This window comes from Apus apus, chromosome 3 (assembly GCF_020740795.1).
Source record: "Apus apus isolate bApuApu2 chromosome 3, bApuApu2.pri.cur, whole genome shotgun sequence".
NCBI classification, from domain to species: Eukaryota; Metazoa; Chordata; class Aves; order Apodiformes; family Apodidae; genus Apus; species Apus apus.
The window spans coordinates 51,958,463-51,976,291 of NC_067284.1; the positions used below are offsets into that span (position 1 = coordinate 51,958,463).

The following is a 17,829-nucleotide window of genomic DNA, read 5'->3' on the forward strand; positions in this document are numbered from 1 at the left end:
GCCTCAGGTGGGGGAATGGGCATGTGTCTCTAAGGACAGGATGGGGACAAAACTCAAGTGCTACTGATTTATGTTGATACTGCTTTCCTCAGGGATGTCTTGGACAACTGAAGACCTTGGCTGTTGTAGGTTTGTGCTTTGCATGGGTCTGTGACAGAATGAAATATTGCCCTTCTCAGAGACTCAGACACCTGTCTCATAAAGAGCAGAAAGCTGCTGTAGCAATAGCTTGGGCCAACATGGCAATATTTGCAAGCTCCACATGTAAACATTTTCTTTATTGCCATGAGAATCCCTGTTTTCTAAGGAGACAAGACAATAACGTAGTCTGAAAATGTAGATTTTACTGTCACACTCTGCCCCTCCGAGTGGTTTAGCCTAATCTCTGTGCCACAGTTCAGCCACCCTGTGCTTTTCCTCCCCAGCAAGGCTGGTTCTACAAGCTGGGAACCTTTTGCTTACTATTGCAAGAGCCACAGGTGAAGCTGTGAGGCTGGGGTTTATCACAGCAATTGAGAGCTCTGGGCAGGGAAACCAGCATTGTCACTGGTAGAGAGTGAATTGGGTATTTAGAATCTTTTTCTCAGTGGTAGTGTAGCCTACAAGTATGGGATTGAGTTTTGCAAATATTTGGTATTTGCAATACCAGAATTAGGCCTGCAGAATTACTGGACTGAAGTCATGCATTATCACTTGTGCTGCACAGCCTGGGATCCAACAAAAAAGAAATGGATGATTGAAAGTTTTTGTCTTGGTATTTTCAAAGTTCCATCCCTATTCCCCTGCTGGGCTGAACCCTAGTTGAAACCTAATGCTACCTCTATCAAAAGTGTAATTTTCCATTTGTTTATCTTGGCTAAAAGAAGTCACTCCAATTCAAACAATAATTTAGACATTGAAAAGGGCTGAAGCATTATTTTTAGCTAAATTAGGTATTAACAATTACGCACTTAATTGGGGTTTGGTGGATGGGACTCCTATGTACCCAGGTCTGGAACATAAAGCCTTTTGTTAGGGTTTAACAACTATAGGGCTTAGTTCTTTGAGAATCTTGTATGCAGCAGTCTCTTGTACTTGCGTGACTGATATAAAGAGTTTCCAAAATCTTCTAGGAGGAACCAGCCAGTTGTTGAAGGCAACAAAATATGAAAGGGACAAAACCAGAAGCACAACTGAAGCATAGTTCCAAGTGGCAGTTGTAGCACAGTAGCCAAGTGTTAGGCTGAGTTCTTGCTCCTGCCAAAACAGCCTTTCTTCCTTCTCCATGGAGTGCCTGAGGGTTAGACAGGCCAAGAGCAAAGGAACACAACCCTCAGCATGGTGAATTTGAGTAGGATAACACAGCTGCTGCTTCTTTTGCATTTAACTCCTCAACTTGTGGGTGTGCTGGACAGGCTAGACATCCTGGACTTTTCCAGGAGTATGGTACAGCAGCTCCAGGCTTTTGGAAGGGGTTGGACGTGGGAGTAGCGCTGAGGCATTCAGCTTGGAGAAGACAGCTGTACCCCTGAACATGTAGAGTAGCAAACTTTGGAAATCCAGCTATGTTTCCTGCTTAAAAGTTTGGTGTCTGTGTGGTTAAATTCAGATTACTTGGCTGGCTCAGGCATGTGTTTCTGCCTAGATTTTGCTTTAGATTTTAGCACTCCCCAAGAAATGGGTATAGGAAAGGAGGAAAGGGATCCAAGAAGTCACAGGCTACCAGATTGCTCTGGGCAGCTGCAGAGGTAGCTGGAGGAGCCAAGAGAGTGAGGGCTCAATGGGCTGTGCAGCTGGCACGGTATCAGGGATGTGGGAGCATGCAAGCAGGCTCCAGAAAACCCTGGCAGTGCAGAGGGATGAGCAGCAGTTCAGTGATGCCAAGGACTCTCTGCCTCCAGCTGGCTGACGCCACAGAGCCAGGCTGCTGGTGCACAGGAGGGTGGGTTGGGAGGCTGAGGCAGAGCCAGGTCTCTGCGTAGGCTCCTGGTTGTCTGGAGAGGTCAGCCTGATGCTTCCCACCAAGTCATGACTGTGAGCAGATGGTCCCAAGGCTCTTCCACAGCCCATCCTTGCCTTGGTGTGCCCTACAATGGACATTTCATGTTGTCCCCCTGGGCTTCAGATTACAATTTTCTGAAGTAATTAGCAATCATTACTGAAGGATGCAGTTTTTGATACAAAGCATGTAAGGAATTTCAAATAATTCAGTCCTGAAGAGAAAGAAATGCTCTTTTCAGAGGAATACACAGTCAAAATTAATAGAGGATGGAAACTACCTGAGTTCTATTCCTAAGCCAGTAGGACCTATGGCAAAGACTTGAAAAAGCTATAGATTTTTTGCTTTTCCTGGAAAACCAGCCTATCTCCTACTATAGCAGGCACATAAATGCTATTAAGTTATATAGAAGATTCTGAAACACTTCTATTTTCTTAAGGGGAAGAATTACAAAACAGCTATCATATGTCACACAAAAAGAAAGGTGCCTATAAAATAATGTGCTTTGAATTCACTACAGAATGTAGTGAATGTAGCAATTTCCAGATCTGTAATTTTTCATACTCTTTCTCTGTATTTTTCTTCCTTAGACATGGGACAGTACATAAACATCAGCAAATTATTTGGTTGTCCTTATTTTGAAATGCCTTTTCACTGCACCTAAATTAAAAAAAAAAACACAACAAAACCCTCTTTACAGTCAGATGCTGCTTTTTTGCTATTTTTTTCTTCTGAAAAATGCATTCTCACAGTCAGATGCTGCTTGTTTTTTAATTCTTCTCCTGAATGCATCTGCCTGCTGGTGTCCTGATACTATTATTCCCTGTCACTGGCTTTTCAGGGCAGGAGTCTGTTCTTTGTTTTGAGCTTGCAGTGGTTGGAAACTCTTAGTCCTGGTCTATGACAGAAGGATTAGGCCACAGCCAGAGGGCATCAGGAACGTGCTGTAAAGATGGTTTTGCTCCTTCCATCCATCTTTGGCAACCTCAGTGGTGAGGCAGGAGTGGGTGAACTATGAGAGCCAAGGCAGAGGCCCTGCAGTGTTCCAGGCCTCGCTGTTACTCACACGGCCACTTGCCAGCCTTGATGGGAAAGGCCAGGGAAGCTGGAGGAGATTTATTTGTCAAATACAGCCATTTTTTATCTGGACATTGTGTTCCAGCAATCAAAACTTTGAGAAACACTGGCTTAGGCACTAACCCAGCCAGCATGATAAATGAGCACAATAACAAAGAAAAAAAAGTTCAAGAGGTGCCTGCAGTTACATAAAGTGAATTAGGCTCCAGCCCCCTGCCAACTCACTTTTGCAAGGCAGTTCAATTAGGGAGTTTTTCTGGTATTACACTCCATAGGAGATGAGAAAAGGGGTAAGAAAATTTCTCAGGGATATATTTTGCCAGCAGTACAACATCCCACAAAGGATGCTGGAAATAGAAAACCTGCTGTTCCTGCAAAGAGAGTTGCTCATGTAGCTATCTGTGCCTTTCTAAGCATATAGCCTTGCCCAAGATTTAATTTTGGTTTAGCTTGAATTGAGGTGGGCCTCTCTTGGGCTAGTGCTAAATGCACCAACATCCATTTTCAGCTGTGAGATACAGCTTCGGATGGCTCAGAAGTGTGGGAGCTGTGCTGTGCATTGCTTCTGGGGAAAAAGAGCAGATTTCAACAGGATTCTAGAAGACAGTTACTCTTTGAAATTTATCTTATTATTGTTCTAGTCTTCCCCCTTCTTCCTGACTCTTCCTTAACGCTCCCTCTGGTGTTTGTAGGGTGTATTACTACCACCCTCTCCAGTCCTGCTTTTGGCCTGAATTTACAGCAGCCTAAGCTGAGTGACACCACTGAAATTTTTCTGCTTGTATAAGGTTGAAATGCAAATAGGAGCTTTCCGTTCACTTTAAATATGACACTTAGTTGACGCAACTGGGATTTTTCTGGTTTAGACTACTACCATCTAGGGAACTGAAAATTCACTTCCCCTGAAGCCATGTATTTCTGCCTGGTAAATGAAATGATGCCTGAGCATAGCCACCAGTTTGTCTGTGCAGTCTATCCACCTACTGCAGGTCTGGCTGTGGGAAATGTAAGCAGCAAGTCCTAAGCATCATTGTAAATAATGCACTTGGGCTGCTCTCCATTTATTCCAGTAGTGTTTGCTTCTCTTTCCACTCCTGGCTGAGAAAGAAAGGCACTTGAAATTTGAGTATCAAGAGGTGAACTATGGGTTTTAATACTTAGCCACACTTGTGGATGCAGCTCTCGTAGAAGTGATATCCTGAGGCCATTCTCATGTTACAATTATTACATGCAGAAGCCTGTCCCCAGCAGCACTCAGCAGGCTAACTGCAACCACAAACTCCAGCCCAAGTTTCATTTCCTCCGTGGATCTCCCCTGCTCCTCACCAACAGTGTTAAACCTTCTTTCTGCCATTCTGCCTCAAATCCCACCTGTGGGTTGAAATGCTTCACAGCAATACCCAGCTTTGGCAGTGCAGCATAATTTGCCAAGCAGGGCTAAATCTGCTTCCCCTTGCTGAATGCTACAGAGGGTTACTCTCAGGCACTAAGCTAGTTTTGTGAATTTATCACATGAAAATTAAAGTGTTTCCACTCTCTTTAAAATGGCTGCAAGGAAAAGGTTGTTCAAGAACACATCAGTAGATGCCAAACATCCTACATCAGCAGCTCCCTGCTCTCTGTGTTGGGCAGCAGCCTGCCTTTTTGGGAGAGAGAGAGATGTGCCTCAGCTGCCATCGTGCTGCCTGAATGAGGCACATGGTGGCAAAGTGGTGAGATACTGCATGGGGGCATGACGGCAAGCATGGCGTGTAGCCTCTGAAGTGAGTTCACAGCCCAGGGTTGGGCCTTGAAGAGGAAAGAGTCTAAGCAAAAAAAAAGAACTGTTCTGGTTGTGCTGATTTTTTTTATTTTATTTTGGGGTTTTGTTTGTTTTTTTTTCTTAAATAATTGGCCGGAATTATTCTGTTCTTAGGTTATGTATTTCTGCAGCAGTATCCTCCCTTAAAACTCAAACGATTTATCTCAGATCTTTGTGGGAGTTCTTAGGCTGATTTCAGGAAGGTTTTTCATCATAGTCATCACCTTTATTATGAAAATCTATGTCCCGAGATGTTATGTACCCCAGTGGCAGCAAACCTGCTGTGCAATTTAGAGGATTATAATGCAACTCACTAACATGCTTGAAATAATGAGGTTGCTCTGTTCAGTGGAATATGATAAAAAATAGAAGCTACTGCTGGGAGCTCAGATTTGATTTAAATTCCTGGCAGAAAAGGTTCCCTATTAAAATACCATTGCAGGTTGCTACGTTTGTATATTCTTTAACATTCATTTCATGCTGGATAATGAAGAGGCCAGAAGAGATATTTTTCTTACCTTCTGCCCAAGTCATATAAACAGTATGTTAAAGTGAGGCCTTGTGCCCTTCTGGTGCTGTTGGAAGTAAAGGTTCAATTACATTAAGCTAAATGCAGAGAGAAACTGTGTGTGTGCTGGAATCAGTGGGAGATCTGAGCTTTGGGTTCAGCAGCACTGATCTTTCCCTCAGTGTCAGGGTTCTCCAGTCTAACTCTCTTCCAGGCAGCCCCTACCTCTTTCTTAGAGGGATGAGAAGAAGGAGCTGAGTTGATTCCTTCCAGCTCCTTGCCTGTCTGGAAGATGAGGAGAGGGTACAGATTTCTTTCCTTTGACTAATGGGAAGCCTTTACAGCTGCCCTTCAGCGTCAGTCTCTCCCCTCAATCTCTCGACTTTTCAGTGTAATTGGTAGACCATCTTTCTGTAGATGATTCATATGGTCACATAACTTCATTGTTCTGCTGGTAGAAGCTGTTTTGTCAGAAAAACAGCTCTGAGTCAGCAATACCTTTGGAGAAAAGTCTATTGAGAGAAAAAGGTGCCAGTTTTACAGGGTTTTTTAGCCATTGCCTGAACCTAACTGGATCTTGCAAACTCAGTGTGTGAGGTGGCCTATGTCCCTTTTAAAAGAACACTTTCCTCGTACCACTTAGACCTTGATATAAATGCTAATGAATCCATAAAATGTCATAGCATCTGGCACAGGAGCCTTCAAGGCGTCAAGCAAAGCAGAAGATAAATGGAAGTACTCTGTGTACATAGGGTTGCAGAACTGGCTGTGGCTGCCAGTTAACTGGATTTGATAGCCTGCAGAAGTCCATGTTATTTGAGTTTAAGTTTGATGTATATTTTGTTTGGACCGGTTTTCTCTTTTATAGATGCTTAGCTTTACAATTACATGTGCAATTTAAAGTAGCTGCTATCTCCTGTTGGCAGTTTAACCCAGGAGGGTCGATTTTCTCCTTTTACAGGGCCGAGGTGGCAAAGGAAGCATCTATGTCTGGGCCTCTGGAGATGGAGGCAGCTATGATGACTGTAACTGTGACGGTTATGCATCGAGCATGTGGACAATCTCTATCAATTCTGCCATAAACGATGGACGGACAGCTCTGTATGATGAAAGCTGCTCTTCAACCTTAGCCTCCACCTTTAGTAATGGGAGGAAGAGAAATCCAGAGGCTGGCGTGGTGAGTCCAGATATTATTGTCTTGTTGCTGCTGTCCCCCATGACCTATTACAGCTCTGCTTTGAAGCAGCAGATGGTCCTTTGTTGAAATGGATATTTTCTCATCGGCAGTACGCAGTCGTGCCAAAACTGTCAGCTGAGGAGATGTGGGATTAATACAGAGAACAGCAATGATCTTTCATCTCTTAGAGCTTCATATAGTTGGTGCTTTCTTTTATCAGAAACCAGATTTAGAAGTTAAATTGCACTCTTTCCAAAGGACATTGTGATAAAAAGTAAAAATCTAAATAAAGTGTCAACATCTGAGATGATACTTAACTTGCACTGACAGAGCAGCCATAAACCAGACTTCTGCTGTGCTAGAAGCTGCACAGAGCAGAAAGGCATTCAGTCACCCACAGAAGAAATGTGGGAGTTCAGCTCATCCTCAGTCTCATACTGAGCAATGCAGAGCATTGTCCTCCAGTCCCCTACAGAGCCATACCTACAACTGGAAAATACGCATTTTCTGTTCAAGGGCAACTGGGATTCTCCTGCCCTGTACTGATCACTCTCTTCAGCATCTTCAGACTAGCCAGGACATAATCTAACTCACAGAGTGGAAAATTCAGGCGTAATAACTCAAGGTCAGTCCATGCCAAAAGCCTCTATAAATTTTCCTTGGCCCTGTCTCAAACCCAAAGACATAGTGTAGCATCCTAAATGCTGATGGAAAAATAAATTTTAAAAAAAGGTTTCTGTGTGGTATCAGCTTTGTGCTGATATCAGCCATGATGATCTATGGCAATTTTGTAATTATCACCATAAAATGTACTTCTAAGGCTTCCTTCTGTTCTCTTCCAGTGACTAATCTGCATAGAAGATAGCAGCCTGCTGCTGCTGTTGCCTCTGGAGTTGCACAAATGTTAGAAAAGCTTAACACTGCTAACAATTCTAGTTTCAAATACTTGTGATAATCACAGGGGTCTTTAAGGCCTTAGGTTGAACTGTGTTTGTTGGAAATAAGTTACATCTGTATGAGTTCATGATTTCTAAATGGTAATGAACATGGTTTTGCTACATCATAATTTATTCTTGCATTAACACCTTCTGTAACTATGTCTCGTGTTTTTTAAGGGATACACTATTCTAAAGGAGAAAACAAATCCATGAAACAAACACACAAGTACTCTAAAGAGCAAGAACACACACTTCACTTTCTGTATTTTTCTGTAGCTGCAAGGAAAATGGACTGGCTTGTTTAATTAATTATGTTAAATTTCATTGCAGGCTACAACAGATTTGTATGGCAACTGCACCCTGCGTCACTCAGGAACTTCTGCAGCTGCTCCTGAAGCAGCCGGAGTGTTCGCCTTGGCCCTGGAGGCTAAGTATGCTGTTGAGAAATTCCTTGTGAGCTCTAGAGAGGAGAGGGCCTGTGGTTTGTTGGATGTTGTTCATTGTACAAGTCAACTGTCTGTAGCACAGGCTAGAATGAGTGGCTTAACAAGCTGCCTGCTACATTGGGGATGTGCTTGGTGACTAACAGGTGGAGCAACAGTCCTGCCGAAGACATATAAGAGACAGGTTTTGGCAGACTTGCTTTCTGTGTCCTCTCTCCATCCACTGCTTCCAGGGTTTTGTCTTCTCCCACACTGTCTGGAGAGTGATTATTTCATTTCTCCCCATATCCAGGAGGCAATGCCTAGCCTACAAAAGCAAGAACAAACCTACAGTACAAGACAGGAGTTCACCTTGTGCCAGATTGCTTTAATGACAGATGCTTAGGGGAGGATTAAGAGTGTCATGGTTTGAGCCGTAAGGCAGGTAAATACCATGCAGCCCTCACTCTCCCTCCATCCCTCAGGGATTGGGGGAGGGACTTGGAAAGGTAAAGAGACCTGTGGGTTGAGAGAACAACGTTGTTGTTGTTATTAACTATACAATCAAGTGATGCACAGGGCAACTGCTCACCACGTGCTGAACAGTGCCCAGCCGTCCTTGGTTAGTGATCCCAGAGGAGAGAAGCTCTGAAACTGCATTCCCGGAAGAGAGAGAGAGCTTTCCAGCCAATTCTTATCTATATAATGAGCATGATGTTGCATGATAAGAAGTATCCCATTGGGCAATTTGGATCCGTCACTCTGGCTATGCTCCCTCCCAGCTTTTGTGCACCTACACACTTGCAAAGCATGGGAAGTTGAAAAGTCCTTGATTTCTTAGCAACAACTAAAACCATCAGTGTATTAGCAACATTCTTCTCATACCAAATCCCATACTAAATCTGAAACACAATGCTATTCCAGCTACTAAGAAGAAAATTAGCTCTATCCCAGCAGAAACCAGGACAAAGACGAATCTTTCAACAACAGCTTTGGCAGTCAGTGGTTTGGAGAGAGAGCAGTCAGCCTGTCCTGTTTCATTCTGTTTAATAACCACAGGCAGATATATCTTCCTTGAATTTGTCTAACTCTTTTTCAACTTCTCTGTATTTGGCACCTTTATCATCCAGTGACAATCAGTTCCAGGGTAATAATTGTTTCTGGTGATGGTGGTGGTGAATGTTTTCTTTGTTTTTTTCTTAACCCATTGCTGGTAATTTGCTTCTGTGCTACCTAATTGCTCTGTTATGCAAAAGAATAAACATCCATTGTCTATTTACCATCTCCATGCTATTCATAACATTGGAGGCTTCTTGTATATCATCTTCTCTAATGATAAAGAAAAGTTTTCCTTACAATAACCTATACCAACTTTTTACTTCGTGTTGAATTATTTTATGAAGCAAGACATTCGCTCAGGTGTACAGCTTCGGTTGCTGTAAGCATGGCAGGAAATGTGAGCATTATGTGCATAGTTTTCTTCAGAAGAATGAAGATTTAGCAGAGGAAACAGTTTCTGTCGTTAGCAGAGCAATGGTTGCTGTGCTCAGAGCATGACTTGGGCCAAGTCTCATTTTTCAGGTTTTATACATATGAAACACACGCTAAGTGTTCAACTTCGGGTGATCAGTCCTTCTACTATCACATACATTCAGGAGGACAGCCACAATGTAATGAAGAACTGTAGCCATAAAAATACAAAGGTTTAATGAATTTTCTGAGAACTGCATGCTTAACCTGCAGTACAACTTTAGATTCCCAGTAGTAATTACTGACCATCTTCATTTGCGCTATCCATGAGGTTTGGAATTACTTTTGCCAGACTATCATGAGTAGAAATTAGACTGGTTTGCAGTTGGCTTTGTAGTCTTGCGATGAAGAGTCATGGCAGAGGGAGGGAAAATAGAAAGAACTGTCAGGATATTCTATCTCCTTCCTGGCTGGCTCTATTAAAACTCCCATTTTAGTGTGCAGAACTACCCTGGATGAGTACCCAAGCCTTCACGGGAATGGCCAACCATTTTCCATGCAGACAACTGCTACCTGTCAGTTGTCTCTCAGCTCATATACAATATATGTCTGACATGTCTCTAGAAACAAACCAATCTATGAAATGGAAAGGATGTTTTTAAGATATGTAGCAGCTCTTAAAAGGTTTCAGTAAGAACGATGCAAGTGATATCTGGTTTTCAGCTATCTTGTGTCACCTCGGAAGAATGACAGTAATTGGCTATTCTGGTGTGCATTCAACATGCACACATGGTTAGTACTCAGGGCACAGAACTCTGAAAAGCAGATCATTTTTGGTTGGTGGTTTGAATCAGACATATTGTAATGTTGAAAGAGTTCATCATAAAACAACTGGAATGGCTTTAGTTATGTAGAATTAGAATGTCAGCTCTAAAGCTTCCAGAATAATAACTTACAAGTGCCCTTCCTGTCATCATAATCACTGCAAATCTAGGAAGACAAGAGCTGATGATGAAAAATGGTCATCGAATCTAGACATGCATTACTTAACTGCATCTATCCATGGGTAAAAAACTCTACCATACCTTACAATTCAAAACTTCAGCCACCCACACAGAACACTGAATAAACACCTTGATTGTTATAGTTCATCAGCTTCATCAGACTGGGCCTTTTCTCGGTGAATCTTAGAAGGTCCATGGGAAACGCAGGAGGGACAGGCAAGGAAAAGAGAGCAAAATGTAAGAAGAAGGCTAGGCAAAATTCTGTCATCATCCTTTTATTTTTGTATTCTTTTCAGGATCTAGTATAGTATCCTACTCATTTTATTAGCTTAAAAATTGCATGGTGGATCTATACTGTGTAGTTAAAAGCAGTTGTTTTCAAGAACAGGGAAACAGTCAGAAATTATTTTGTAATTTTGGGGAATGTATTTTGGGGAAGAACTATACAATTAAAACTATTCTTGTTCCCACTGAAATCAACAGAAGCTTTGTTATTGATACGTGTATAGATAAATTTTTTGTGTGATTCATTAGAAGCAAATTTTACCAAAAGGCTTACTCAAATGCAATGTCTTTCTTTAATATCTACTTGGAAATACTGTACTGTTTGTTTTCCATGTTGCTTTTCCACAGCTTGGGTCTGACCTGGAGAGACATGCAGCACTTGACAGTGCTCACCTCCAAGAGGAACCAGCTTCATGATGAGGTTCATCAATGGCGTAGAAATGGTGTTGGGCTGGAATTCAACCATTTGTTTGGCTACGGTGTCCTAGATGCAGGAGCAATGGTTAAGATGGCAAAAGACTGGAAGACTGTTCCTGAGAGATTCCATTGTGTTGGAGGGTCAATACAGGAACCTGAGTAAGTGAATATTGTATGTTTGGCTTCTTCATAGAATCATAGAATGGTTTGGGTTGGAGGGAACCTTTAAGATCATCTAGTTCCAAACCCCCTGCATGGGCAGGGGCACCTTCCAGTAGACCACGTTGCTCAAAGCCCCATCCAACCTGGCCTTGAACACTTCCAGGGAGGTGACATGCACAACCTCCCTGGGCAGCCTGTTCCAGTGTCTCACCACCCTCACAGGAAAGAATTTCCTCCTAATGTCTAACCTAAATCTACCCTCTTTCAACTAAAACCATCACCCCTCATCCTGTCACAACACACCCTGGTAGAAAGTCCCTCCCTGGCTTTCCTGTGCTCCTCCACTTTCAGGCGTTTAGGAGGCCACAGCATCCAGATACACTGACAAAGACATAGATAGTCAAAGAAACATAATTATTTTTTTATTATTTTTTTTTCCTAAGGAAGCCTAAGATTATCAGCAGCATTCCAACTATTTCAATAAGTTGATAAAATAAACTACACAATGTCTTAGTTCCTGGTTTGCTGTAGGAGTGCATTCTGCAGCTCATCTATATCAGCATTGCTAGTGCCAGTAGTGTTAATAACAACATCCATTTCTCCTGAGTACTTACAGGTATGTCTGTGCCAAAGTTTCTGTGAATAAGGAGCCTGTGCTCAACTGAAAATCTGGGTGGCTGGCACTGTAAATTACATGAACTGCTGCCACATGAAATATCTGTCAGTCAGGTCATATCTCCTTGTGACATATTCCAGCAGACAGTTTTATCTCCAGAAGACTGAAACAATCATCTACAGGTACCAGTGATTCAGTATGAATACTACAGCATTTAATTGTGCTTGATTTATGTTCTTCAAATCTCTAATTGAAGACTAGGTAGTCAAATTATTTTCTGATTTACCTTCATGTGTTAAAGTGCATGAGTCAACAAGTGAATTAATTAATACTAATTGACTGCAACAGCTATAGTTCAATTCAATTATTTGAAATACTAATCTAATAATGGCCAATTTATGTCTATAAACTGACATTTCGGTGCCATTTTTGAAGGCATCATTATTCTGTTAGAAAAAGAAAGCAAGCCAATATACCACCCTGGCATATAGCTCAGCCAGGCAGAGTAAGTTTGTTCCCAGCCTCCCAGATGGGTTTGTATTTTCAGGTTCCAAGGTTCTACAGCTGAAATCTGAGTTTAAATTTATCTGAGCTGCACATGCTCACAGGTAGGAAATAAACAAGAGAGTCCTGTAGCTAATTTTGAGCTACCTCTGCTTTATTCTTAATTTAAATGAAGAATATTAATTAAGGAATAATTGAGGATAAGTCTTATGAGGAGCAGCTGAGGGAGTTGGGGTTGTTTAGTCTGGAGAAAAGGAGGCCTTGTTGCTCCCTACAGCTACCTGAAAGGAGGTAGTAGAGAGACAAGTGAGGGTCTCTTCTCACAAGTAAAAAGTGATGGGATAAGAAGAAATAGCCTGAAGTTGAACCAGGTGAGATTTAGGCTGGATATTAGGAAAAATTTCTTCACAGAAAGGGTTGTCAAACACTGGAACAGGCTGCCTAGGGAAGTGGTGGAGTCACCATACCTAGACATGCTTAGAAGTCATGTAGATGTGGTGCTTAGGGACATAGTTTAGCAGTGGACTTGGTAGAGTTAGGTTAATTTTTGGACTTGATGATAAAGGTTGTTTCCAATCTAAATGATTCTGTGATTCTAAATGCAGACAAATAATCTCATTTATCTTGAGATGGGATTCATCTGAGAGGAAGAGAGAAAATGTCTTCCTGTAGGCTTGCCTCCGTGTGTTAGACAATGTGGTAAGGTATTCTGGGAACAGAACATAGTCTCAATGTGTGGTCTGTGTGGGTGCCACCCTATAATTACCTGAAACATCTGTATGTTGATATGACTGCTGTAATATTTACCTCCTCCAATGAAAATGTCACTGACTGACAGGAGATAAAAAGCATCAGGACTTGCAACATTTTTTGAATTACACTGTAAATGAAACTAGTGAAGTCCCAGCATCTCCAGAGATTCCTTGGAAATGAAAACTACACTGCATTTCTAAGCCATGGAGAATTGGTTTATTTGTGTAGTTTGTCGACATTTTCTATATATATTCTATGTATGTTTACATAAGTATAGTTATCTTTAGATATAAAATACATATTCAGGTAGGTGAGTAGTTGATACAGAGGTGTCTACCAGAGCAGGATTGTCAATTAGCAGAAAGAAGGCAGGAAAGAATTGACAGCCCAGAATATACAACGTGCTGAAAGTAATCAGTATTTAAAGTGCATCATTTCTCTGTTGCATGTAGCTGATTAGCAACAGGAACTTTTGTTAGGTCAGCAAAAAGAAAAAAAAAATTGGCAAGTCTGAATCTGGCTGGTTCAGGGAGATATAAAGATGATTTAGTGCAATCATAGAGTCCATTAGGCAAGGAACATTAGGATGGGATTTTGCTTCTAGAGAGCAGTTACCCCCCCACACACTCTTCTCTAACTGGGTACTACACTTCCTGCAACAGTTAATCTGTTTTTTTTTTCATATATATCTATATATATAAACTGGGCAGCAGCACACTGTGAGGGTGTGGAAAACCCCTCTCATCTTCTGCTCCTTTTGTGTCAGGCTTTTCCCACCATCTCTGCTTCTTTCTGTTTCTTTGGGGAAATTCACCTGGTAGTCTAGCAAAGCAGAATATTGGATCCTAATTAATAGGAAAGGGAGAAAACAGAGCAAGCCGTTTCTCCTGTGCTTTGGAGAGCTGAGGTGACTTTTGCACCACGGAACTTACAAAAGTAGAGAGAAAAGTTCCCTGCAGGTGTCAGGCTGTTTGCAAAGCAGATGGAGTGGTAACACTGCTCTTATTTCTTGGAGTTTTGGTGTTGATAGATAAAAAAGATTCTCACTGTGGTGTCCTCCCTCATTTACTGGGGGAATCAGAAAGAACTTATCACAACTCTCAGTGTTCAACAGTTAGTGCTTTGTTAAGCTGTAATACCTGGAGCTCATCTCAGGGAGAATTCCTAGAAGAGAGACTTGAATGAAATGCTTTCACCGATCTCTGAAGAAGGCACAAACTCATTAGCAAAGTACTAATTTATTTTGGAAAGAAGGCATTCATTATACTGCAGTGTGGTCTGTGCCCTTTAAAAGGGACTCTCTCTTCTTTTACTGCAAAACGTGGGTCAGAGACAAGCCACTGGAAAAGGTAATGATAGACCAACTGGAGTCTTTTGTGACTTACTCCCTTTTTTAATGACTGCAGTAATTCTTGTATTTCAAGCGTTCCTTTTAAACAGAGAAAAGTGTCACACTGACCACAGCTAGTTGATGGTGAAGACACAGAGACTTTTGTCTACACTTCTAGTGTAGTTTGCTGGCCAGTTTCGAAGGCATCTGGTAAATGTCTCTAGCAACCTGACCCCATGGGGTTCAGCAGGCACTGGCAGTCTTGGCTGCTGGCAGGATGCTGGTCCTGGGCCAGGTGCCAGGACCCTTGGCCCTGCACTGGGATCCCAAGGTGGACAAGATAGTGCACAGCGCCTACTGACCTCCTCTGGATACACCTTGCGCAGGACTGAGCCTGTGTTCCTTCTGTGGTCTAGCTGTCTGGTAGTACTAAGGACAGGTATGAGTTTGCCTTCATAAGGACCGAATTATCACCACCAAGAAACTCATGTCTTGAAGGTGCACTTTGGCAACTCGGTAAACAAGTGCCACTTCTCTGCATGTGTGCTTTTGTACAGGAGCAGTTCTAGGACAGCTATTTGCATGGAAAAATCTTTTTCAAATGATCTGACAGCAGGATCCTGTGTTTGTGCCAGTTTCCAAATCAGAACAAGGATTTAGGCTTTAATGTGACTGTATGGAAATTCAGTGCAACTGGCTCCTCTGAGTCCTAACAGCAGCTGTCTTTTAAGGTGACTGACATAACTGACTGCTCACGGTTCTTTTACTGACTGTACACATTATTATGCAATTACCCGATATAGTAATGGTAAGTAAAGGTAACAACTATTAAATATATGTTAATATTTCTTAAAGAGCAGTATGTACTTCTTAATTGTACTCCTTGTTCTGTGTAGGTATACATTTCATAATGTATTTTCAAATTAATGTTTTGATCTAATTTTCTAAAAAAGAGTGTGTTCAATTTCTGGCTAAGTTTGCAACTACTATTTCCTTGCTTTTCCATCTATTAATAAGAAAGATAGTTAGGGGTTTTCTGTGAGGCCATTAGCATGCTGTGTATATCCTTTTAATTTGCTTAATTATCTTTTGACCTGCAGAAAGATACCACCAACTGGCAAGCTGGTCCTCACACTTACCACTGATGCTTGTGAGGGGAAGGAAAACTTTGTTCGATACCTTGAGCACGTCCAAGCAGTCATAACCGTGAATTCCACCAGGCGAGGAGACCTCAACATCAACATGACCTCGCCCATGGGAACCAAGTCCATTCTACTGAGCCGGCGCCCCAGGGATGACGACTCCAAGGTGGGTTTTGACAAATGGCCATTCATGACCACGCACACTTGGGGAGAAGACCCCCGAGGCACCTGGGCTCTGGAGATTGGGTTTGTCGGCAGTCTGCCCCAGCGGGGCGTGCTGAAGGAGTGGACACTGATGCTGCACGGGACTCAGAGCGCACCGTATATAGACCAAATAGTAAAAGATTATCAGTCCAAACTAGCCATGTCCAAGAAGGAAGAGCTGGAAGAAGAATTAGATGAAGCAGTGGAGAGAAGCTTGAAGAGTATACTGAGCAAGAACTAGTACTGTTCTGCATGACAGTGTCTTTCCTTCCCCAGATCCCTCTACTCACCTTTCTACTATCCAAACCTCTGTGTTAGGCATATTACAATGATTGTCTCTGTAGCCAAATTATCACACTTTCTTGATTTTAAAGTCTTATATCTCGTCAATAATTATTTTAATTACCACTGAAGCAATCCTTTTTTTACTCTAAATCACAAATATACTGTCCCCCACCAAATACTATGTACAGTTTGTGACTGTAAATTATTTTTCTTTTGTGTCATACAAATAGGTAATAACCTGAAAAAAAGTTGATGGCTTTTCCCTTCATATTTTTGTGGTAAATGTTGTTTGTATTTAAAAAAATAATAATAATAATTTTAACATTGGCAGTTGGTGATAATGGGCACATTTTTAAAAGTTATTGTGAGAGAGGGAATCACAAAGAGGTTGGCTGGAGAGATCTTTGAACTAGGTGGTCAGTTCTAACGTTCAGACTAACAGCTCCTTCTGCATTATTGATGTCAGTGGGACTTTCCCCATTGGGTTCAACCAAAGTAGCACTAGACCCTACAAAAAAAAAATAATCCAGAGATGAAAATTACCAATCCAAATTTGCAGAAATCCATTTATTTTGAGAGTTTTCTTTCAACATACAGGCCAACACTTCAGCCACAGAAGAGTTCAACAGGCACGCAATAAGGAAGGCAAAGCAATGCCAAAGCCGGGTGACATGGGGAAATGCTTTGCAGACAGGGTCAGGGCATTCTAGAAGCACAAGTTTTGGGTTGCTTTTTTTTACTATTATTTATTTATTTTAAAAATTTTGCCTATTTAAATCAATTTACCATCTCACAGCAGAGTGAATGCGTATGTAGGATTTCTGTGTGCAAAAGTGCATTTGCTGGTGTCTATGCGGTGATGTGCTGCAGCAGCCTAAGATGAAGCTGTGTCAGTATTTCTAACCACAGACCCCTGTTTTCTGGGGTTTACAACCTTGCTGTCAGGAAATTGCTGTGGGAGAAATTTGAAGTCTGTCAGTTCAGTCCCAAAGCAATTTTTTATTCAAATTTCATTTTTAAAAATAGAGATTAGTTATTTTTATGTTATACAAATATATTTAGGGAGAAAAATATGCCTAAGTTATTAATGTGTAGTGCAAAGTTGGGCTTCTTGGGAAATAAAATGCAGTGTGTTTGGGAAGATTTGTTGGTAATCATTGCTCTTTGCTGTTTGAAGAATCAGTCCCACCTTTACTTTTCATATGTGAGTAAAGTCAGTTTTTCTTGCCCGTGGAGTCTGCTCTAGCTATTGCCACAAGATGTAGCATTCTCATCAGTAGGGATTACTCGTGGTAGTAACCACTATGTGTTCTCAGGTGTGAGATACCAAATTTAATAATAAAGGGTCCCAATTTTGCAAATATTTAGGCACGCACTCACAGTAAAGGTCCTCAGTGGACCTACTCAAATTATAATTTTAAGCAGGTGCTTTGGATCTTTTCAGGATCTAAGATCTTTTTAGCTGTGATGAGTTTCAGAATTTTATAATGTATTTTTAATATGCAGAGTATTCATCTAAAACATTTTCCTAAGAGTTGTCCTGGTCAATCAGGTGCATAGTAGTTGAAACACATTCAATATCTATTTATCTTAACAAATTCAAAATGTAACCCAAAGGTTAAATATAGTGCACACAGTTCCCATAAGAATGTATGATCTGTGCTGTTTTTTCTAGTGAATATCCATCTGTTATCTTTCTGTAACAGGCCTGTTCTTTCCTTTACTAATCCAAATGCAAAATAAACAGCTCAACTTA

At 41.5% G+C, this 17,829-nt stretch overlaps 1 protein-coding gene across 1 annotated transcript in view; it reads left to right on the forward strand.

The window, feature by feature from the left end:
• Positions 1 to 17,829, forward strand: part of PCSK2 (proprotein convertase subtilisin/kexin type 2) — a 111,302-nt gene extending 93,473 nt beyond the window's left edge. The window contains exons 9-12 of the mRNA XM_051613303.1: positions 6,326 to 6,541; positions 7,810 to 7,910; positions 11,009 to 11,236; positions 15,543 to 17,829. Of these exons, the coding sequence (XP_051469263.1) occupies positions 6,326 to 6,541; positions 7,810 to 7,910; positions 11,009 to 11,236; positions 15,543 to 16,029 (1,032 nt within the window). The 3' untranslated portion in view covers positions 16,030 to 17,829. The remainder of the gene's footprint in view (positions 1 to 6,325; positions 6,542 to 7,809; positions 7,911 to 11,008; positions 11,237 to 15,542) is intronic.